Raw genomic sequence first — 24,827 nt, 5'->3', positions numbered from 1 at the left:
TCTACCAATTTTCCTTCCGTTAAAACATTTGCACCAGCCGGTTTTAGTCCTCGGAACAGGTATGCGCTTCCCCTTTCCCGGAGGACGGACCTGAATTGAACACTCGACGGGATGAACACCAAAAATTTATATACTACTAATAATAGAAATTAGAAGAAGAAGAAAAGAAAACCTAGCGAGAGTCTGCTCATGAATCTTTCTATTTTCTTCTGATTCATTGAATGTGAATAGAAGAAGCAGATGATGAGGCTGCTTCTCCAAATCCTAAGGAACAATTCTTCACTGAAGAGTGAACTGAATGGTGGCACAAAAGCTTCGGCACTTCCCAAACTCTTTTCTCGCTGGCTTCACGCTCCCACACAACCACCGTATTTTCAATCTCCTCCACTCTTATTGCTCTATGCATAGCTCCTCGCATTTCTGTGTAAATATTATGCTAATAGAATTTCCACGCTGATTTTTTTCTGTTTATTATTGTTATTGTTGTTATTCTTGTTATTGTGCAGATCGTTTGGCATTGCCTTCGACATTGACGGCGTCCTTCTCCGGGGCGAAACTTCCACCGGCGGCTCTCCTCAAGCTCTCAGGCGTCTCTACTACCACTCTGCAAATTCCTGCTCAATCAGTTGAGAGTTAGAGAACACTACATCGACTCTTTTTTTTTTTTTAAATTGCTTCGAGTTCGGTTTCATAGAGCATATTTTTCTCTTGATTACCTTTCATTTTATTTTACCATTTCACACGAACTTTTTTACATAGCCTAGAATGATATTTCAATGGCTATCTGCAATCTATTGTCCTTCGGCATTTCATTGTGTTAACAATTATGTATATTAAAAAAAATCCTTCATCTCATTTGCTTTTTTTTTTAAAATGTGCTTTGTGTCCAGGTGCTTTGAAGGTTCCTTATGTTTTTCTGACAAATGGTATGTTTATGCATGTCTCATATTATTAATTTCTTCTTGCATAAAGTCTTCGTGAAGCAATGAGATGCTTATTGGCTAGTTAAAGTAACAATTATATTCCGTAATTAGAGATTTTGGTGATTGGTTTATTATTTCCTCACCTTTACATTGGACTACTTTGGCTCAGTATGTTATACATTACGTTGGCTAATGAAATGGATAATTGTGCTGCTGAAGATTTATTGTTTCAGCATTGTAATAGGAGGTGGAGTTCCTGAATCTGAAAGAGCCAAGGAGTTAAGCAAACAGTTGGGTGTTGATATTTTGCCCTTGCAGGTACTGTTATTAGTTGGCTCGTGGCTTTTAGAATGTAGAACTTAGTCTATCTTGAGGTATATATCAGTATCAGGAGCTTAGAATTTTTTTCAGTTCTACACGTATTGTTTGCATCCTGCTGTCAAAGAGGCCTTTTGGTCATAACAATTTTTCAACTGAATCATGCTGCAGGTTATACAGGGCCATACTCCATTCAGAGAACTTGTTAAAAGGTGCTTGTTACAACTAAACAGCTATCCATGTCACCGGAAATTCATTTGATAGCATAGGTGAATATGTGTGATTTTTTAGCAGAGGAAGGAGTTGTATCAGAATTCTGATATTCGTATGATACTTGTGCTATGTGGTATATGTGTTAACAATTGGGCCTGTTAATGTCAACTAACTTTTGTGGATAAATGATTTCGTTGATTACTCTATTAGCACATGAAGGCGTATGCATTTAAAATAATATGTCCATATTGTGGTTGCATTTGCTGCCTATTGTTCAGATGTATGCATTTAAAATAATATTGTTGTGTTAAATCATTTGAAAGATATGCTACCCTGAAAGGAAACGAAGCCAAAAAAACAACTTAGCTTGATTAGCTTTTGTTTTGCTGCTGTAACTGCTTTTACTCAATACTATTTCAAATGCAGTGTTTTAATTATTTCGCTTGCAAGCCCAATACATTTGTTTACAGAAGTTTAAAATGTCAGGATGCATTTAATTGTATAAAACATGAAGCTTTCTCCTAACAAATTGATGTAGGTTGATTTGTTTAAATCTGGAAGAGGCCTGGGCTTATTCCTTCATGTATGGTTAGAGTATGTCCAACTTGTTTCTTAAAACAGTTACATTACCCCAACTATTTTTTTCGAACGCAATAATAGATCCAAATGCTGCAAATTGGTTGGTGAATGTTACCATCTTGTATAAACAAAATTTTCTGATCCTATAGTTTTGTTCTATCCTCTCCAGTTCGATAAATGTATTTTGAAGATGAAGTTTTACCTTTACAAGAATCTGGATATTGGTTCCATGCAATGGCCATAAATAGCATTTTAGGATTTTATGAGATGAATTTTTTACTTGGACACAAAATGCTGTTTACATGCACACACATAAGTCATCTATTGTAGAAATTTGGTGAACTTATCAATCTCGTCTCTTAGAACAGGAAGGTAACTGAAGCATCACATATGTGATTGCATTTGCGTTTCAGTAGTGTGGTTGTGAAGCACACCCATTGCATTCATAGCTTCTAATATCTTTCTTACCTATGCTTTCTCAATTATCCATTTCTTACAGATATGAGGATGATCTCATTGTTGCTGTTGGAAAAGGAGAACCTGGAAGAGTCATGTCTGAGTATGGCTTTAAGTAAGGCTTCGGTATCAATGTCTTGGTATTGTTTGTTTTCACTGGAATGTATGATCTCCATAAATATCCCTCTTTGAAACCTCTGATTTCCTTATTCATGGTATTTTCAGAAATGTTCTTTCCATAGACGACTATGCATCTTGCTTTCCAAACATCGATCCTTTGGCTCAATATAAGAAATGGACAAAAATGCAGCCAACTGATAGAGAAATGGCCCTAAGAACTGATCCTTGCTCTCAGAGAGTGCAGGCAGTGTTCATTGTTAGTGATCCTGTTGACTGGAGCAGGGACATTCAGGTTTTCTGTGTTTTATCCGTGAATTATATGGTTGTAATTTTGTTGTCTGTCTCATTTCTAAAAAATATATATACGGGATATTGAAATTACATGCATAGGTAGTTAAAAGGCACTTTGGAAACTTACATTTGCTTAAAGAAAAAATTGCAAATCAAAAGATTCAAACTGGTTAGGTGTTATTCTCCATGTTTTAAATTTAAAGGCTTATTAGTTGGAGTAATTGTTCATCTTCAAATGTTTGGTTCATGTTATGTGATGGGACAAGAAATTATTAATGGATGTAGGTATAACACAGGAAAGAAATTAGGGTAGTTGAAGGAGGAACATCCTTGATAAGCACTAAATGCATCATACTTTATGGTTGGGCAAAGCATAAATCTCCTTCTGTTATTATTTACTATTTGATTTAGTATGTTCGGATGGTTATTTGAGTAAGAATTCCGAATTTATATGCTAGGTTTGATAACCATCCTGCATCCCAGTAACTCTAGTGGGCTACCATGTACTTTGCGTCCTGATAGTTGCTTCTATTTTAGTTTAACACGTGGGCTTTGCCATGAAAGTGGATCTCAGAAAGCCATTCCATTCTTTTAGCTAGCTTGCTGTTTAATTATATAGCAGTGAAGCTCCTTAAGTCTAAGAATTTGGATGCCAAAATGTAGGTTCTATGTGACATTCTCCGTACTGGAGGTCTTCCGGGACAAGAAATTGCACATCAACCACCTCTATTCTTTGCAAATGATGATATTGCATATCAGGTTTTCTCCTATCATAAGAGTTTACACAGGCTATTGTTAGTTAAATTAGCAAGAACTTTGGCAAAACACTAATGAAGTGCGGCATGACACAGGCATTATTTCCTGCTGAGCGTCTTGGCATGGGTGCTTTCAGGATTGCATTGGAGTCTATCTTCAACAGGTAAGGCTTTAAGAGAAACTTCCATCAGGATTTTATGACATCAAATACAATCTGTCCTATGATGTGCTAAGACAGTTTTTATTTGCAGAATACACACTAATAATATGGAGTACACATCTTATGGAAAACCAAATCCATTTGTATTTAAGAATGCTGAAAACGTGTTGCTTCAAGTACTGCAATCTGCTTACAATAACATTCAGTCTAGTGGTGAAATGCAGCCTTTCAAAAGGCTATACATGATAGGAGATAATCCTTCAGTTGACATCAACGGAGCAAAGCAGGTATAATTTTCTGATGAATTACTTTTCAGTTGGTTCATCAGATTGTTCGAGAAGAGTGCATGAACTTTTCTGATCTTTCCAGGCAGGGCATCCTTGGGTTTCAATTTTGACAAGGACGGGGGTTTTCAAAGGAATTGGAAATCATGCTGATTATCCAGCAGATCTGGTCAGTGAATAAATTCTGCTCCAAGTGCTTGCAGATTTTTACTTTACAGTGACATGTGAAAGAACTCAATTCACCCATCTCTTCACCCACTACTAAGAAAGAAAATATTTACTCCTCAGAAAAGGTTACTAAACAATGTCTAGAAAACAAATCAAATGTTTCAGTATTAGGCCAATGTCGTTAGTACAGTAGATTGGTGCAAGACCAAGATACTTTTAACTCCTTTCAGCTAAATGGTGACTTTGACCTTTATTTTTCCACGCTGACTTTAGAGGAGATGCATATGATATTTTTATTGTGCAGGTGGTCAACTCTGTGGAAGAGGCCGTCGATTACATATTGAGGAAAGAGCATACATCTTAGATCTCATTAACCTTAATTTATCTCCAAAGGTCAGAGCATTCTTGGCCCGGTTGCTTACGTACACTGGGCATACAGATTCTGAAAGGATATTAGCGTTATAGATTCGTTACAACCAAAGAGACAAAAGTAACCAGATATAACCTGGATCTGGCGAATATTTTTTGGCTGCTGAAAATGTTTTTGCCTTTTTTTCCTCTCTGGAAGATATTCTTCTATTTTTTAAAATTGCTATGCATGCTCTAGATTTTCCACTAGTACTTTTATCACCATAACATTTCGAGTGAAAGTTGGAACCTTTTAGCAATAAAATTGTGGGGTAATGTCTTGCACAAAAATTGTTTGGAAGTGATGATTAACCAAGTGCTTCTCAATTGCAAGGGAGGCGTTAATTTTTTTTTTCCCTGCAAAAACTTTAAGTGATTCATTGCAGATTGATGATTACAACCTTCAAATGGCCGAGGATGCACTTAAATGTGTAAATCAGAAGTTTGGTTGAGAGATTACTGTAGCACTTAAATGTGTAAATCAGAAGCGCAAATTCAGTTAATCATACAGTCGATTATTATAGAATTGATTGACCAAGCGTCGCTTCATTCCTCATATTGAGATTTGCAACTCTTTTACAGTCGAACATGAGAGGAAGAGAAGGTTCAGAAACAAGGGCAAGTCTAGCTTGCTCCCTTGTTGATAGCTGCAGCCTGCACTGCCAATTAATTAATGGGAAATGGGCACATTCCAGAATGGTATAACACCTCTTGAACAATTTGTAATTCTTTGTTAACTACTTGTAAAACCTTGTAAAAGAGGCGCAATTATTATGTATTGGAGTCCACATGAACGGAAATGAACATTACACCTCGGTTGTAAAGCGGTTGAATTAACAACCGTTCTTTTCCATTTTACCTTGAATCAATAGTACTCCAGATGATTCAATTACCGTGACAAGGCCTCAGCAGATTCTGTACATGTACAGCAGATGTGAAAGCTACAACTGCACCCCTTTTCTATCATTGGCAGAACTCAGCATCCCAGACCACATTTCCCTCAGTATTACTGTACAAAAATTTCAGGCTCCCCTCAATAGTTAATATCAGAATTTGATAACTTGTTTGGGTTGACTTCCTAGCTTTCCAAGTGCCTTCTCTAAGGCAGTTTGGAAGTTGTTAAAAGGAACCAGCTCCATACTGCAAAAGCATATACACCGCCAGCATCAGCATAATGTGGATAATAATAGCACCAAATTTCAAGAATAAAGTCTATTGGACAGGCAGGACACAAACAGAGGCCGACAAGCACTACAATCCAAAATCCTAAACTCAATGCTCTTTGGTAAGGCCTTTTAAGGTACAATCATGCAAATATAATCATTCTGCAAATTATTAGAGCATGACCAGCTCATGAAATGTTAAAACTAACAAAGGTCAATGTATTTAACATGTGCTTTATGGACCTACTGAGATTAGGTAAACCACGTGTGTTATCATTCAAGTGCACCACGAACATGAACAGAGAGAGAGAGAGAGAGAGCATACTCATATATTAATTTCCCCTCTCGAGTTAGGCCCAAAAGATAATCAATCATGCTTCTGCATTCCTTTGCTTTCTCTGAAGTCATCCACTTCTGCAACCAGAATCCTCTCAAAGAAAGGTCCTAAAAGCACAGCACCAAAGAAACGAACAGAAATAGGTAAGGAACTACATTTCATGGTCCCGAAAATGCAAGCTTCATAGCAAGAAAAAATTGCAGGTCATGAAACAACAAAGTTCCTAGCTGATATCAGTCCTCATGACCAAGTTTTATAGGGATGTAAACCTCCCCAGCTCCAGGAAAATGCATCAAGTAATCAAGCTTGCTATATAACCTATAGGGACACTTCATCAACTACATATTTCTTTAATAGGTGATCACCTTAAACCATTCAAAAGACCTGCTAGTGGTTCTTGTAAGTCACACACAAAACTTGAAGCATTGAGGCAAAAAGATGATAGGATCAAATTTTGAACTGATAGTCACCAGCCACATCTGAAATTAATAAATCATCTAACAGAATGACGTGGTACTTCAGAGAGCTTTGTTTTCGAGATATTATATTGTCTCAGAGTTCCAAAGGTAACATTCTCTTGCTCTTCTCAGAATATGGACAGATGAACACTGCCTTAATATCAGCCACGGCCATTGAATGTTTAGCCAAACTGGTTTCTGATAAGCCTCTCTTCTACAAGGCAAACCTTGATCAATACCATACAGGGAGCCATATACAAGGATAGGAAGCATTGTGCTCCTGAATCACTAGCTGCATCCAAGGCATATTAAGTAAAAGACAAACTTTTCAAAGCCTACCCTAAATATGAAAGATGTAGTTGATACAGTTATTGGTTTCTTTGACATTCCTCCATATGTAACCATAGTTCCACCCTGTCTGAAAAAAGGAAACCAAACATCACTGTATTAATTGGGAAACTAGATGAAAGTATAAGAAATTAGACTTCTCACCTCAAGAACTTGAGAACCAAAGAAGCAGCGTTTCCACCAACACAGTTGAATCCTAATGCAGGTTCAGGAAGATTGATCTACAGCAGCATGAGATGTATAAGATTATAGTGATTCACAAAAGAATGAGTAGGTGCAAATATCAGGAAATAATCAAAGAAGGTGATCCCATATGTGTTGAAATCAAATTACATAAAAGCCAGAAAGAAATGTTTGAGACCCAAAAAACAAAATGCCTCATTCAGAAAATATCCACTGAATGGGTTGACATATGCTACCAGGAGGCTTTTAAGATTCTTCACTTCTAGTTGACTCTCCGTATACACTTCATCAGCCCCAAGTTTCTTGAGCTTTTCTTTTACTTCGTCTGATCTGGCCCTGTATCAAGTGAATGTGACAAAATACAATGAATTTTGTCAGAGTACAAGCCACAAATTTTACACGTCCAAAAAGCAAGCACATCATCGACTTAAGTGGGATCTCTACAGGCTCGGTGTAATAATAGAGGAATTAATATGATGAAAGGCAACAATTTGCTGATAAAATTCTTTTCACTTGCAATGGTGTTTAAGATCCTAGCTCAGTCCTTCAAGCTGAAATGCATTAACTTCATTCTGTCCTACATGAATCTCAGGCAGTTGCTTAGCTTTTCTACGTCTTCATCTTTGTGGAGCGATTTGGTATATAATCCGAATGGGAAGACAATTTTCCTTTTCAGTGTTGAATTTTTTTACTCACCAGGTTTTTATCACCCAAAATGTCATTACAAGACTTAAACCATGAAAATAAATTGACACAATGACATCCTGATGATGCGAATCGCCTTCACAGATCTAGGAACGACGTGGGTTTCTTTTTTAAATAGAAGAGTTTCTATAAAAGTATGCCGAGTAGCAGATAATACTTGAAAGGAGCTGAAAGTCAAAAAGTTTATACATTCTTCTCCAGTAGCTTCAATAAGGAATTATTTGACAAATTAGCATAATCAAGGTTAGAGGGGAATAGTAACTAAAAATCAAAAGAGCACCTGTCCCTTATAATATTAACAGTATGGATGCCTCGTTCACGAGCGAGCTGGATGACACACTGCCCTACAATGCTGGTTGCTCCATTTTGAACGATTGAATCCCCTATATATGTGCACACTAGTGAGAGATAATAAGCAGTAGATAACTTAATATATATACTATGAGAGAAAAACAGTACCTGAATTTAAATCAACAAAATCCTCAACCATTCTAAGGGCAGTCAAAGGATTAACAGTAACTGTCGCAGCATATTCAATAGGGGTTCCATTATCAATTCTGTGCCAAAGACTTTGCTCTTTTACAACATAAGTCTGCCAAGTCCCTGAGTAAAAGACAAGTTTTTTGCAGCAAAGAAGTTAGAAAATAAAATTCTTCACAAGAAAAAGGAAAAAATTGTGATATCAATGATTAATTGGAAAATTAAATGGAAATTCTGAAAGTATATTAAGATATCTTCAATGAGATGGTGACCCTCGAATCCAAATTTTTTCAGCAATCCTGTTTATGTTTCTTAAGAAACACATCAAATTCATACTAGGAGGAGTGCTGAAAAGATTGCTGTCATCTTTTTGCTATGAAACATGCTTAAACCATCTTGCAACAAACTTGGAGGGGAAAAAATTGATTCAAACAATAGTAGTCGTTATAACTCAGATATCATTAAGTACATTTAACCAAAATTGATGTCTGCTTAAATTTGCCAAAACTTCCCTTCCACCACTACCGCAGGTTTTTAGAACAAAAATAAGCAAGAGCAAAAAAATTATATAAATGTATGTATGTACGTATGAAAAACAAGAAGAAGAAAAATATCATATCCAACTTGATAAAATAAAGAGGAATAGCAGAGGTGTACCTGAAGAAGGTGGAGATGAAATGACCAAATCGCCGGCAGAGAAACCTTTTACTCCTGGCCCGACAGAATGCACCTCTCCTACACCCTCGTAACCCCCAACCGCGGGCACTGGTGGCCGCACCGGATATACTCCTATACTTATCAATTTTAAAAAGAAAATGTCAATGAACTTGTACTAAATTATGTATGCAGTTGATAAATTTATCCGGAATGGAAGACGGAGTAGAAGGAGACCTTCAATTCGATTAATATCGGAAGGATTGATAGGAGCGGCAAGCATTTTAACGCAGACGTCATTCTCTTTAATTTCAACCGGCGGAAGCTCCGTGATTCTGGTGACGGTGTCGGGTGGTCCATGCTGATCGTACACAACCGCCGTGGAAGGCGGAGACAGGGCAGCTGCTGAGGAGAAAGCTCGAAGGGAGGTGAGAATGGGAATACTGGGAGATCGGAGGAGCAGCTGAGAAGAAGACCACGACGTCGTTCGATGGAGTAGAGCTTTCTGGAGCATTAGTAGCCTCACTGTCGCCATTTAATATTACTGTTAGTTTCGCGATGAATTTGCTTGTGGAATTAACAAAGCTTCAATCTGACCAAAAAAGGTCAAAAACTACTCGCTCGCCGTGACTCAGCTGCTAACACACATCCGCTGCTGGGTACGCCACCATTAGTCGGTTAAGACCACCGATGCGGTTAAATTTTCCGCCATAATTTTCAGCGGTGTCTCATTCTATTAACTGGAAAATACTACTACTACTACTAATTGAACCACCCCCACCCAAAACACAAAAATGAAGAATTTGCAAGAGTTATCTTCTTTTGGATATACTCTAAATTTTATATTCTTTTGTTTATTTCAAAAAGTGTAAAATCTAGACGCAGTGTCAAATTGAATTTAGTCAAATTAATTTTTCAAAAAACAAAATTAAAATGAGTTTGAAATAATCAAATGAAAATACCTCAATGTAAAGTAAAATTTAAAAGAAATGTGATTGCAAATTAAACGTAACGACTTACTAAGCATGTCCGTGTTTCTAATCAACCAAAATTTCACACCACAGACATTTTGTTCCTTTTTGGTTTTTCTTATTCCGTGTGTATATGTTAGATTAAGAAAAGTTTGGGTAGTTTTAACTCTAATTATCATGCTAAGACGAGGCAGATCAAATCTTAAAAATTATAGGTCACTTATGACAGTACCTACAAATAGGTTGAGGCAAGTATAAATCTTGTCATTCGTACCAATATAATAGATGGATGTAAGCGTGTTTGTAAATATATATCAAATCATGAAAGAAATACAATAGCCCTAATAATTGTACCAAATGCAAATCGTACATGCCTCAATCTCTTTAAATTACCTACTAACGCAATTATCACATCAATAGTGAAATTTGAATACACAGGACAAATAAATGGCCAAGTGAAATTCGAATACCAGATGAAATTCTTTTTGGATCGCCTACCATTGCCAGCGCAATTAAACAAATGGCCTGTACATACCAAGTGAACAGGTGAACCTAGCATGCGTTGTCACCTCACACATGTGCTTACGCAAGCACGTAACGTTGCATGACTTTGGGCCAATTATTTGGTTGTCACGTACCTCTGTGTAATGGGTCGCTGGTTGCAAGAGAAAGCTCGGCAACCCAATTAGTAAATAAATTGGTCCATTTTAGCTTTTGGTCCACCTATAGGTGTTGCCCCATGAATTATTAGCTGTTGGTCCATCATGAATTGCTGACTATTTTAAATTTCCTGAGGTGTTGCATATAAGGTAAGTGGATGGCTGAAAGCAACAAAGATCAATTGGGGGATCCAACAAATTAAATGCGTGATGGATGAATCTCAATTTTTTTTTTTTAATAATGGATGAATCATTAAAAAAAAATCGCTTGGTTTAGAAAAGGGAAAAAAATTCTTATAATTTATTCATGGTCAAGCATAGTTTTTTTTATAACAACAAATATATTTAAGAGTAACTTTTTCTATATACTATTAATGTGCAATTTGTCGATTTAATCCTATACTTAATCGATTCCTTTTGGTGCGTTAATAAAGGTAGAGTAAATCTTATACACACTGTCAGTATACACTATCACCGTTTGATTCATGACATGTGTGCAGATGTTGAATCTCAAATTCAAATTTTGTATAATTGTCATTCATCCAACATTGACTGTGTATACATTGTCAGTGTAGAAAAAATTAATCCATAAAGGTAACGTTGTCATTATTTGTCGACTGGGCACACACGTATTTAGGGTGTGGGTACGATGCTGGATAGGACCAATCAATACTCAGGCCGTGGATGCTAAACCCCGCCTGCAGCAACTTTTATTGTTGGTGTTGCACAGCAAATAATTTTTGCAGCTAACAGTTTCAAATTCATTTAATTTCATCAATGCACCAAACAAAGAGCAGCCTCCCGCGGTGGTGTATTAATAATAATATCGAGTGAGATGAAAAAACAAAAAACAAAAACAAAGAAAAGAAAGAAAGAAATAGTCAATTCTAAGCACTCCTTGGCCCCTGGTCGAGTAGTTTAGACTTTAAGACTAAAGAGCAAAAATCAAAATGCAAGGAACAAGAAAACACATGATATCATGTCACGCAGAATAAAAATCGCGGCAGAATGTGTACCAAATTAATAAATTTTTATTTTACTTTTTTAAAAAAAGGCACTTACTTACGACGTCGTCACCAAACACCAGTCGCTCTCGTTTTCGTTGAAATCATATATACTAGTCTAAATTGTTGTCCAGAACTGGCAATAAAATACCACACAGAAACAAAGAGCAAATCTTCTGAAAATATACCGGTCATTTTCATGAGCAACTTATTCTCCACGACTGACTAAGGATCTTCAACTTGCGATGCTTAATAATACCACGTGCACTCTTATTTGGCACCAAATTAGTAGTTCATTAATCTATCACTTGTCTCGATCCCTGTGATTAATCAGTTTGATGCAGACGACGACCATATACGGTCGAGAAGATCAGATCGGAAACGGTTGGGTCAGTCTTTAATCAACGATGACCGGTGGTATGGTCTTGTTCTTACGGGTGTCTCCGCTCGAAAGGAACTACATCAATACATTTTTTTATTTTATCTCTTTCTTTGGGTGCCAAAAGATTGGAGCTAACTTCTAAGGGGCAGACAGAATAATTGGAAATCCGAGATGTGGCGCATTTTTTGGGGCAGTTGCTTAAATTCAACAGCGAAGTACATTTGGCAAGTTTCTATAGTTAACAATTCCAATCATGAGGGGGTTTTAGTTTGATCATTCGGACAAAACAACTGTTTGGTGAATAGACCGGGCCGAAAGTAAAAACGGAAAGTTTGAACCATTTTTTGTCTTCTCACCAGGGCATGTGGTGAGAAGGATATGATTTGCCCCCTCGCGCGAGATGCTGTGGGCTGCTTATTTGTGTTGTGAATACCAGTCAGGCTGTACAAACGAAGAAAACATCTATCTATAAAAGGGTTGGACGGAAAGGTGTAGTGATGCATCGACTGGTGTTCGGATGGTACATTATTTACTAGGAGTAATATTTATTTACTTTCTTTATTAATGTATTTTTTAATTACTTTTTATTTATTTTACATACGTTATATCAAAAAAGTGTCATTGTATTTTTTTTAAAAAATTATTCCAAATAAGCTACTGTTAAAACCCGCCAAAGGTTTGAAGGGAAAGGTTTTTCATCTCTAGATCACCGGAGAGGTATGGTGATAATATTCTACATAATGTGAATATTCCACCAAAAAGTTTTCTATTTGTTCAAAATGATCTATATGTAGAAGCAGAACAAGTGATTGCTGACGACACGCATCTCGAATTTTTTTAGAGTATTTACATTCGCGAGCTTTTTTTAATTGTGTCTGTAAATATCCTCCTATTTCAGAGGGGAATCGCGGACCCAATCCGATTACGTCAGGTAAAATTAAAATAAAATAAACTTATTAAGCTGTGGAGCAACACACTTTTTTGAGTTTTGTAAACCATAGGCGGCGAATTAGAATTTTTTTTACCCGAAGCCTATAGAGGAATTTTAAATGCTTGGCTGGTGTCCAACTTAATTTTGACAAGTTAGATTAAAAAAAACAAAATAAAAGCCAATCCGATGGGAAGGGGGCATAAACCTATTGGCAAATTAAATAGTTTAGGGCCTTTAGGACCTGGGGTGCCTTTCTTAACCCAAAATCTCATTCATAAAAGATTTCAATCATATTTAAGACATGAAGAAGACGTCCCTTCTATTTTACTTCTAACGCACTGAATTATGTGCTTGCTTTACTTTCCCACCTTCCTTGCTACTATGAATTACTATTACTTTACTGGGTAATGGCAAATCTTCACAATGAAGTGAATAGGCACCAAACATTTTCACGTCCCCGACATAAAATCCGATCGATAAAATGTCCAAAATACGCCATTCACACTAATCACCTAAAATCTTTTGGGCAAAATGGCAAAATTTTCTTGGGAACACAAAAAAGAAGCATTCGATTCATTGAACAGAGCATTATTATCATGTCACATTGAGCAACGTAAGCGACTCATATTAGAAATTATCGATTTTACCCTTTGTGAGTATTGATTTTGCATTTTTTGGCTACTACTCGGCAGTGTTGGAAAACTTCCTTTTTTTTTTTTTAATAACGCCTAAGAATTTGCTTGATAGAAAAAAGAAGATACTGCCTTAAATGACGTATGGTTTACACGACAAGCTTTTGTTCTGTCCGACCATCCAAGTCGTCCAGTGCTCCGAACAAGAAGGTCACGGGAACGGGAACGTAAACTCAAAGATTGTCTGCCTCCTAATTTTTAGGAGTTTTCATATTTGTCCCTATTTGCCTAAGTATACCATTCTTTTAAAGTCACCTTTTTAAAAGTGAATCCTGTATTTTTAACCCTAGTGATAGAAGAGGGCTCTTAGACACTACTGATTGTTTTGAGGGAATGGAAGGAGATGAAAGAAAAGAAAATGAAGGGATAAGATTTTTGATGTTTAAATTGGTTTCTGAGGCGAGAAACGGAAATGATTGGAAAGAAAATGGAGGGATAATAATATTCAATTATTTTTTATCAAAATACTTTTCCGTCCGAAGATGGGCGGAAATGAAGGAAAAGGACACTGAGATTAAAGAAAATTTTAAAATTTTCTAAATAACTTATATGTGTTTATAAACTAGATTTTTAAATTATGAATAAAAATGTAATTAATGTATAATAGTTTCCATTCCTTTCCTTCTATAATCCAAAATAAAAATGGATGGATTCATATTTTTTCTACTCTCCTTTCATTTTTTTTCCACTAGAGATCTCTCATTTCCTTTCCTTCCATTTCTTTCATACCAAACAGTTTCTTGGAACTTTTTTCAGTATTAAAGTTCTGGATTCAAATTTTGCAATTGGGGATGGAAAGGGTATAAGGAGGGGTGGAAGATTAAAAAAGATGTAGAATTGCCCCTCCATAATTTTCTTGAAACTAAACTCAAAATATTCTCAATAAGTGAATATTCCAGCGGATGCTCTGAAAATTCTCTGACCAAAAGTATATTTTTGTTTCTACACACTTTTTAAAGCCTTAATTAGCAATGAAGTAATATTTAAGGGAAAAAAAAAAAAGAATCAATGCATTTATTTAAAGCTCTCAAAATACGAATGTCAAAAATTTAATGAATTTCCTGTTGAAAGTCAAACCATTTCCTTAAAGCCTGTGTCAAATATGCAATCAATTCAAAGCGATTTAAATGCGATCCGTCGATTTTCTCTCCACCTGAAAACGTGTATGGCACTGTTGATTCCACCTCATATCACAGCACCGCTGATGGCCGCTTCACGGAACCTTGGATCGATGGTCATAAATCGGCCCTCTGTTGTTAGCAGTTCACTTTGACTTTTCCCCTGCCGGTGACAAAAGTTAAACTGTGATTAATAATCGGAAAGTAAGATCTGCTGCATGTGAACTTTTTGAGCTAAGCAGAGCTTCCAATGAGAATGCTCCACTTTTTCTTGCGGTGCGAATGGACTTTTCCGGGGAATTGCTGAAAAGGCCCCTCTCACTTTCCAAATACTAATCTGGTCTCATACATTAAACTGAGAAATTTACTTGGTGAAGTATTTGAAAATATACCTATCTCATCAATTTGAGATTTTTTTTAATAGTACAAGTAGCAGGCCTTAAATCCAATATCTTTCACTCATATTCCTTTCCATTATGCTATACAAATCCATCACTTCCCCATCAATTTGAGGCTAAATATGATTATACTTTTAAATGGCAAATTATATGAATCAACAAACGCCATTGGAACATTAATAAGTTAAAACAATATGGTACAAGAATCCTTAAACAATACAATACGTCGACTCCAAATAATAAAATTAAATTATTTGATGCATGCATGATTTGGATTAATGGTTAAGTTTGTGTTTCATTGGCTCATGAGGTAAAAATAATAGAAAAAAGACACGCATTATTATCTGATTTAGTTTGATGAAATAGCACAATGATTCTTTTTTTTTTCTTTCTTGAAGATTAAATTCACGTGAAGCAAAAATGGAATGCTATACAAGGAAAACAAGTAAAATTTTGGAGCTATAAACATGAATAAAATGACTAGATATGCACATCGATTTATGTTTGATAAGTGTTCATTTGAAATTAGTCATTAATAAATTTTAAATTAGGTAAAATAAAATTTGGTGTTCATTATTTTTTCAAGCTTGAGGCAAACTAAATTCTAAAAGAATAAAACTTGTTAATTATATAATTAAGTTTAAACTTGGACATAAGTTTCAAGCTATTCAGGAAATAAAATGAATTAAGTTAGCAAAAAGCTAAAAGATTTGTTATAAACACGAGGAGTTTGTAGCAATTTTTCCTAACTAGCAGAATCAGAGTAAATTTGAAAAATGAATTAAACTACTTAATACTCGAATTGAATTCAGCTCGATGAGAACTCATTCGAATTTAGTTTACTAATTAATCAAACCAACTTTAAACAGCAATTTGTATTTGATAATCTCTCAAATTTAATTCAAGATTGGCTCGATTAGCATATAAGCAAAATTTACATCTTAAAAGTTCAAGTTATTCGAGTTCAACTCCAGTTCGAGTTCGAGTCAAAAAATAAACAAGTCAAAATTAAATAAAATTTCAAATCCAAAAAATAATTAAATAAGTTTGAACTTATTCAACTTATTTAAACCCTGTTTGAAGTTACGGTGCATTTACCAAAAAATGAAGCTTTTAAGTATTAAAAATACTTTTATGATGTTTAGTAACTAATTTTTTTATAAATTAAATATTCTAATTTTTGATAAATTAAAAATACTTATGTCGAAAATTAGAAGTACTTGTTTATAAACCACCTAGCCTCTGACAAGCTAAGAGTCGGTTGCACACCTAAATCCGGGAGAATGACATGGCAGTTTTATTGGAATACCTCCGAAGCGTGTGTCACAGGCGATAACAACTCGAGGTCGTTAAATTCGAGAAAAAAAAATCAGAAAACTGAAACAAAATAACGAAAGTAAGAACTAAGAAGAGCAAAAGGAGTGTCTTAAGGCTGAGCACTCCGTGTTGGCTGTCTGTGTCTCTATGCTTCTTTCTCTACAGAACCTTGTACCAGCTTTGTAAATTCCTCTCTTCTGTGTCTGGGCCTTCTGTTTCATATACATCTTTTTAGGCAGGAAGAAGGGAGTAAAAAGGAGAAATAATTTTCAAGAGTATATACATTTTCGCACAGACAACACAGTACATATACATATAAATATAAGAGAGAGATAGATAGATAGAAAGATAGGAGAGGGAAAAAGCATGGGATGTTTTCCATGTTCAGGAGATTCATCATCAATCAAGAAGCCAGAGAAAAAAAGGAAGAATTATAGTCATATCAATACCAATCACTATACAAAAGATGATCAAAGAATACCCACAACAGGTTTGAGCTTTGTATGTTGTTTGATTGATTTTTTGCAAGAAAAACTTAAAAAGGTTATTTTTTCCATGACTTTTGCTTGGAAATTGAAAATGGGTACAAAATTTGCTGGTTCTTTTTCATGATTTTGCTTGAAAATTGAAAATGGGTACAAAATTTGCTGGTTCCTTTTCATGAATGAAGCCTGACCATCTTCTTCCTGATGTTTTATTTGCATGGTTCTTTTGTCTGCTTTTTAGTGGGACTTTTGCTATGATTTGAGGTGCCTTTTCTAATTTGCATAATTAATTCTTTTATAGGATTTTCCCTTAAAGTTTTCCAGTTTGTAGGAGATGGTCTGTCAGAAATTATCTGGTTGTCTTTTTCTGCGTTGGTTTTTGTAAGTTATGGTTCATGGTGCTAGGACGGATGCCGGAAATTTTGAATCTTGATGTGTGTCGGTGTGCTTTCGATGTAGTTGACTATTATTACATTTAATTTCAGCTCAGGATGCTTTGTTGATGAAAGTGTCCGAGTCCATCATCAATTGTGGTGACATAGTTTGGTTGGATCTTTGACCCTTTTTTCCTGATGGTCTGAAATAGTGAATGCTGGTTCTTGTTTGCTGTACACCGTCTTTGGGACGACTTGATTTTTTTCCTAATATTTATTGTTATTCATGATGTTACTGTTTAATTATTAGTGTTATGTGATTTTGTCTTTTCTGGGGTTCTTTGTTTGCTTTTAGGTTTTAGTAATTATTATGGTTATCCCTTGGTACTACTTAGCTGAGGATCATATGAAATCCATATTTTGGCATCATCTTGCCCATGTTCTCTTTGTGTCTTTTTGCCTTCTTCCCCCGTGGGCCTCTATCATACTTATGTTTTTAGGTGCTTCTTGTGTTTTTGTGCTAATACACGGGAAGTGAGCCCAAATAAAGGTGGGAAGAAGGAGAACAAGATAGATATAAATCCATCTGCAGCACCAGACGAGGTGGCTAGTAAGAGGTCTTTTTGTGATGAAGATGGTAATCGATCAAACTCTAGGGCCTTTCAATATACTGAACTGGAAGCTGCTACAGAAAATTTCAGGTCAGAAAATTTTCTGGGGGAGGGAGGCTTTGGCAAAGTTTACAAAGGTTGTCTGGTAGATACCGGTCAGGTATTGTTTTCTTTTAAAGGTTGCAATTTGACAAATTCGCCACTACTTAAAACTGTCTTCAGAAATTCGTTAGTTACCTAGATGCTTAGTACTATGTGTGATGTTGCAAAAGATCTAAAGTTAGTTTTTCTTGTCCCTGTAGATTGTGGCTATTAAGCAGCTTGATCCTAATGGATGTCAAGGGATCAGGGAGTTTACGGTTGAAGCATTATTCTTAAGTTTGGCTGATCATCCTAATCTTGTCAAGTTAATTGGTTGTTGTGCTGAGGGAGTTCAGAGGCTGTTGGTCTATGAGTACATGCCCCTGGGTTCTCTGGATGACCATTTACATGGTAAGTGCAATGTTGGAGAACTTATTATTGTTATTTTGGTTAGAGTTGTTTTGCTACATATATTCTTGATTGATTCTTTTTGCCTGCATGTATTATATTTGCTCCCTTTTTGAAACTGTCCCATCTTGCTAATGTGCCACTTTATCCTCAATGAGTGTCAAGTTATTTATGTTACTCTTGTAGGTCGTCCATCCAATAAAAAAAAGCTTGATTGGAACACAAGAATGAATATAGCAGCTGGTGCAGCTCGAGGCTTAGAGTATTTGCATGACAAGATGAAGCCTCCTGTCATCTATCGAGATTTAAAGTGTTCTAACATTCTTCTTGGGGAGGGTTATCATCCAAAGCTATCTGATTTTGGTTTGGCCAAAGTTGGCCCTTCGGGAGATAAAAGTCATGTTTCCACCAGGGTGATGGGTACATACGGATATTGTGCTCCGGATTATGCAATGACCGGTCAGCTTACATTCAAATCTGATATTTATAGCTTTGGTGTTGTTCTTCTGGAGATCATCACTGGCAGGAAAGCAATTGACGATTCTAGACCTGCTGCAGAGCAAAATTTGGTTGCATGGGTAACTTAGCTCTACCTCTCTCTTGCCTGCTAGTATTTGCCTTGGTTGAAATGGAAATGAGACTGTTTATGTCCTAGTGGCGGAGGGAACTCTAAGCAAAGTGCCCGTTAGATTTTCTTCCATTAAAGTGTGAAGCACCTTTAATGGAGCTGCTGAATTGGGATCCTTGCTTTTTGTTCCTTTGGATCACCTTTTATTTTTTATTTCAACTTTTTGGAGGACTGTCAAGAATTATCATCTATAGTTGATCTGCTGTCAATTGGATTGTGATTCTTTTGCCATTTAGACCACCAAAGTTACTTTTTGCTTAAGTAACCGAGGTAGATTGGAGAATGGGGACCACATATAAAGCATCCAATGTCTCTTTCCCCATGTACTCCTGTTGTTAGCATCAACTTATGCTTATGCTTCTTTCTTTTCCTTTTTGATTTTCTTTAGGATGGAGTGATATATCTGTGACCAGTAATCACTTTCTTTTGTCTCCATAGATTAAGTGACTAGAAGTCAGTTTGATGCAGTCACACCCATTACACTGTCCAGAAATGACTTAGAATTAGCAGATAATTTATATGTGCGCTCTTGAACATAGAAGCTACATGAGATGTGTTAAAAGAGGCACTAACGTCCTGATTTGAAGTTAGTGGAGTCGGACTGAAGCTGTGAAAATAAATTCATGTATTCCTGATTCATGTTAGTCTGCTAAACTATTCCATTGGTACCTTATCTGGGCTCTAATGCTTGCTAGATAAGCTTACAACAAATATATAAATGATGTTATGAATTTCCACGAATCTGAAAAGGAATGTTTTTGAAAATCTGAACTCTTCCATCAATGGGTGACTTGCTGGTGGATCCTATAGCCCATACACTGTTTTGGCTGCTTCAGTTTTGAAGTTTTTGAATCAATATCTTTGTTTGAATGTTTAATTATGTGCTTTGCCTTCTTTTTGCCTATGTGCAACAGGTTAGTGATAGTTGAAATGATGCACTTTTGCCCTGCACCTTAGCCTAAAATGGGCATGCTTCATTCTGGTAGATTATTTTCTTGCTATATACGCGGACAGACGCACACTTGTACATGCATGCACTGATACATGAGCACGCACATAGAGACACAGATATGTCTCTCTCTTATTTTGTCTGTAGGGCATTCATATATAATACCCCTGCAATTCTCTTTGCTAATTGCAGGCACGGCCCTTGTTCAGAGACAGGAGAAAATTCTCTCAGATGGCTGATCCATCGCTGGAAGGTCAATATCCCGTAAGGGGCTTGTATCAAGCTCTTGCAATTGCTGCAATGTGCGTCCAGGAGCAAGCTAGCATGCGACCCGTGATAGCTGATATTGTTATAGCTTTGAATTACCTTGCATCCCAAACATATGATCCCAGTCGCCTTCCTGTCCATAATTCCCGAAAGAGCTCATCTTCATATAAATCAAGAAAAGATGATGAACAGAAACCTCTTGCTGGAACCACTACTCGCGATGATGATGATGAGCAAACCAGGCTTAATGACTGATATCCGTGCTAGTTTTTGGCCCAAGTACCTCTTCATGTGTTTTCTGATTTCTGTTCCACATGATAACGGGTGCTTCTCTGCATTGTACTTCTGGTAAAAACAGAAATCCCCCTTCTAGCATCAGCCATCTTTACCTCAAATTTGGCTCTGCGTCCAGGGTAAATCTTTAGTCGGGCTCACGTGTAAGAAGAACCTTCAATTCGAATTCAAAAAAGAGAAAAGTATAGTGAAATAAGAGGACAAATTGTTTTATTTAGTGGGAAGAATGATGCTCATTTTGTTTTTTCATTCGAAGCATAAGTTGTTGGAAGAATGATGCTCGTACTTGAACTTTTCCCAAGAAGGGAAGCCCTCTGGAAGCCTGAGCCTGCAGAGTGCCCGCTTGCGTCATCGCCTATTCTGTGGTTTAGTTTTCGGCCCTGGAATTTCATTAAATCCTCCTCGGATAATTTTAAGAACCTCCCCTGAGGTTTGTGAAAATTGAAGGCGGTACCCTTCAGGTTTAAGAAAATTGCAGAAACTTCCCTCAAAAAATGGTTGGCGCTTTACTTTGCTGATGCAAGCAAAATATACCCATGGATAATCTTAGAAATTAGAATGCCCTTCGGTGATTATCCTCAACAAATACAAAGGTCCTTAGTAATGTCAAAACTCAAAATATTATTCACATACATCTGAAAGATTCTCTAGCAAGTTTGTGCTTATACTCCTAAAAAAAATATGTTGATATATACATGACGTATAAATAAATCGATACTAACCAAGTGAAAAAAACTATAGTTATTAAATTCGGATCGGCTCGACGGTTGAATCGGCCATTAGACCGGACCGGGTCTCTAGTGTGATTGGACAAGAATTGATTCGGTAAAAATCTGGACAAACTTGGTTGATCCATTGGTTCAATCGAAAATTCGTTCGATTTTTCAATTGATCTGATTTACCTTTTTTTTTTATTATGGATCTTTGTTTTTGAAACAAAATGTATATATGTTTTTGATAAGATTTATACATTGGATTTTCATTTAAATATATATAGACTTTACCATTTGTTTAGTTTTTATTTGATAACTAATTTTTTTAATAAACTTATTTTTTTATTATACAATTAATCCTTTTAACTTTTAAACTGATAATATTTGATTAGATAGAAAATTAAATTATTTTTAAATAAAAAATAAAATAATGAAAAAAATAATGCTATAGTTTTGAAAATAAGCGATAGAAATTTTGTTTTATACTTGACTATATTATTTATTTATTTAAAAGTATGATAAAATGAAATTAAATCTTCTATTAATATCTATATATTTATTATATATCTTTCTAAGTATAATAATTAGTATCTAAAAGCATTTTATTAAATATTTTATGTATATTAAAATTACTATTTTATATTTATAAATATTAAATTAATACTCACCGGTTCAACTAGTGATCCACTGGTTGAACCCGTGACCCAGTTCCTCTGCCGGGTTTCTTACCGGACCTAGTTTAATAACTATGCAAAAAACTACGTGTAGAGGAAAACTAGGGAATTTTGTTTACCCCCAAGTAAATGGCTTACTTTGTGTTCCAATAACTGTACTTTTCATCATTCTATAAACATGGTGAACTATGGATGTAAACTAATTCCCCTTGGATAAGTTGACAATTAGGTGAAACATAAGGTGCAGATCAAAGGTGTAAACCTCCGTACCTGTAGTAAATTCCAAGCTCTCCCCCTAGTATGGATGTCAAAAAGTAAAATAAAAAATAAAAAATCCTATGAATGTAAAATTGCACATTTTTCAAGGACATAGAAATCTGCTTTTCATGCCCAAAATGTCCATCTTCATCATTCCTTTATAGTTTATAACTAAAAGTTGAACTAACATAAGCTATTTGCTACTATAGATAGAACTCTAATTGTCACTACTTATTTAGCTTGTATACTAAATAGAGAAAAAAATATTTTTTCATTACCATAAAAAAATATTTAGCTCGTCAGGTTAAAAGTTTAAATCCTATGCCTAACACTTAAGGGTAAGAAGGGTGTGAGGAGGAATGAAAGGATTAAAAAAAAAAAAGAACAAAACTAGAATGTCTCTTGCTAAATATAGAACTCACATAAAATTGCAATAGGTTCGCAATCGTAGCCCTACTAAAAACATCTCTTTTCACAATTAAAAGCAATTAGTACTACTTCTTTGTTTTAATTTAGAACTTCAGCACTAAAATCATGAACAAATGATGCCAGAGAAGTTTTGCTGCGGTCAATTAAAATGAAGTTCCACTAGTATTTGCCTTGACACGTGCTTCGCACGTGAAACTGTTCCCGCCACAACCAACCAAATTGAACAAATAACAGAAGATCAGACTCCCTCTCTCATTTCCCTGTATAACTAACTAACTAACTAATACATTACAAGATTCCTTCTCCTCATTCAAGTAACAGTGCACAAATTTCCGATTTCCATAACAACACAAACCATTCAACCCTTGAAAATTCTCTCCCCCCCCCCCCTCTCTCTCAAGAGACACATACATTTCCCCCAAGTAACACACACTCAGAAAATCACAGCAGTAAATTGAACTTGACACAAAATGCAGAGACCCAATTTGCTATTTATGACAAGAAGGGGAAGGGCTGCTGGTGATGATCTTCCCATCTTCAGCGTCACAAATCATCATCATCATCGCAGAAGGACTCTTTCAGACAATTGCATTCACATCATTCCTATCATGGTCCTTCTTTGCCTCTTCATTCTCTGGTGGTTCTGCTATCCTGGTATGTATCTCATTATTATCTTCAACAAACCAGCTACATGTTCCGTTCTTTTCAGTTAATAGTTCATGGGCTATTCTTGGACTTTGCAGTAGCTCATTGCTTGATGGAAGTTTTTGTGTTTATTGGTTCCAGCTTACTCCTTTATTTCAGCTTTTATTGAATATTTTCATCAGGGCTGTTCGGGTTTGTGATGCATGATTCGGCATTTTTATAAATTTTGGCTATTAATGGATGGGCTTTTCGTGGGTTGATTTTCTGTAGCTGATTGTTCTTTCATTTTCTTTTGGTGGTTAATAATTTCAAGAAATTGATTACATATTAGTGATATGACCTGTTCATGATCCATGAGTCAGTTGCGTTTTAGTTCCTGGAAGGACATATTACATAAATTGAGTGATGATGGAACAGTGGAAATCTATAAACGATCAGATTATTAGATTCTGCTGTGAAATCAAGTGTTCTTGTTTAATACTACTATCATAAGAACATTGGTGATGGTACATGATTGTGTTATTTGTATGGATTCACTGAGAGAAGCATCTATCCAGTTTTGTTTAAGAACGCCTAACAGACTCCTTAAAGTTTTCGTTTGTCAAGTTTATCGAGTAAATATGGAATCCACTTTGTGTCAGAGCTTTACTGAGATCAATCTTGTAAAAGAGTGTTGGAGATATCATTATTTTCTGAATGCTATTTTGGTTTTCTTGCTTCAGTTTCTTCCCTCACTTTTTCCTGATCTCCTGATGTATCTGGGTCTTTCGGTTTATCTGTTGCATGGTTTTCTTTCTAAAGAATCAAAAGAGGAGACTAATCTGTAATGAACAGTGGTGGGATGGTCTCTTTCAGAGGAATAGTTGAATGAAAATAGTTCGCTTGAATCCAGTTCTCGAGTGAAAAAAGAAAGTGACGAGAGCTTTCTTGAGGTTCAAAAGGTTTCTCTATGTTTCTAATTTTTACGGATATCTGCCTCTGATAGAAACTTGTTGGATTTCTGGACTTCATTGTCCTGTGCCCGTTGATAAGTGCAAGAACGCATTATGTATCAGCTTTTGAGTGAATTATTTTTATCAGAGGTCTTACGTATAAAGTTGATCATTGTGTTGCATGAGGAATGACTCGGTTTTACTGCTAATTTTGGAACTGTTGAGATAATGGAAATAATTAATACTTGTCTTCTCTTATCTCTTGAAAAAATCAAGATTCTTAACGTGCATGGTCAGATATCTCAGGATTTGGATTATCAGATTCTGTTCTCCTTTGGTTCTATGCTATGATAAGGAATGTTGGTGATCGTACATTTGTCACAGCTGGATTAGTTTTATATACTTAAAAAAGTAAGCATCGCTGTGACTCTGGCAATGTGTTATGTAATGAATTAACAAAACTATATGTAAGTTTCTGACTTACTGAGTTTATTTAGTCTGCCTTTGCAGTTTTTCTTCCGTATTCATTTTCTTTTCCTTTACTTTCCCTTTTTCCTTGGTCTTCTATTCTCTTTTTTTAATTTAGTCGCACTCTCTTCCTTT

At 35.8% G+C, this 24,827-nt stretch overlaps 3 protein-coding genes across 5 annotated transcripts; 2 read left to right on the top strand and 1 right to left on the bottom strand.

Moving 5' to 3' along the window:
* Positions 1-42: 42 nt before the first annotated feature.
* LOC113779173 (uncharacterized protein YKR070W) lies at positions 43-4,965 on the top strand. Of its 3 annotated transcripts, none has more exons than XM_027324683.1 (12): positions 43-368; positions 507-625; positions 891-926; positions 1,168-1,241; positions 1,413-1,453; positions 2,533-2,604; positions 2,715-2,865; positions 3,564-3,659; positions 3,752-3,819; positions 3,908-4,103; positions 4,186-4,269; positions 4,573-4,965. In XM_027324683.1, exons 1-12 carry the CDS (start codon positions 241-243, stop codon positions 4,630-4,632), a joined length of 1,125 nt encoding a protein of 374 aa, XP_027180484.1. In that variant the 5' UTR covers positions 43-240; the 3' UTR covers positions 4,633-4,965. The 3 variants fall into 3 exon arrangements, with proteins under 3 accessions (XP_027180484.1, XP_027180471.1, XP_027180476.1); XM_027324670.1 differs by having other exon boundaries at positions 2,715-2,901; XM_027324675.1 differs by lacking the exon at positions 891-926 and having other exon boundaries at positions 2,715-2,901.
* A 408-nt stretch (positions 4,966-5,373) lies between these two features.
* Positions 5,374-9,734, bottom strand: LOC113769041 (enoyl-[acyl-carrier-protein] reductase, mitochondrial). Its single transcript, XM_027313554.1, has 9 exons — positions 9,242-9,734; positions 9,008-9,139; positions 8,330-8,473; positions 8,151-8,253; positions 7,402-7,501; positions 7,127-7,203; positions 6,974-7,052; positions 6,165-6,283; positions 5,374-5,816 (listed from the first exon to the last, which is right to left on the bottom strand). The coding sequence occupies exons 1-9, from the start codon at positions 9,537-9,539 to the stop codon at positions 5,723-5,725; spliced, it is 1,146 nt and encodes a 381-aa protein (XP_027169355.1). The 5' UTR covers positions 9,540-9,734; the 3' UTR covers positions 5,374-5,722.
* Positions 9,735-16,572: 6,838 nt separating this feature from the next.
* LOC113780587 (probable serine/threonine-protein kinase PBL7) lies at positions 16,573-20,924 on the top strand. The gene is made up of 5 exons (XM_027326375.1): positions 16,573-16,966; positions 17,871-18,106; positions 18,249-18,438; positions 18,622-19,013; positions 20,205-20,924. The coding sequence occupies exons 1-5, from the start codon at positions 16,843-16,845 to the stop codon at positions 20,532-20,534; spliced, it is 1,272 nt and encodes a 423-aa protein (XP_027182176.1). The 5' UTR covers positions 16,573-16,842; the 3' UTR covers positions 20,535-20,924.
* The last annotated feature ends 3,903 nt before the right edge of the window (positions 20,925-24,827 follow it).

The sequence above is a fragment of the Coffea eugenioides genome, chromosome 1 (genome assembly GCF_003713205.1).
Source record: "Coffea eugenioides isolate CCC68of chromosome 1, Ceug_1.0, whole genome shotgun sequence".
NCBI classification, from domain to species: domain Eukaryota; kingdom Viridiplantae; phylum Streptophyta; class Magnoliopsida; order Gentianales; family Rubiaceae; genus Coffea; species Coffea eugenioides.
Note: the sequence above shows the minus strand (reverse complement) of the source record. Positions and strands in the feature narration are given on the sequence as shown.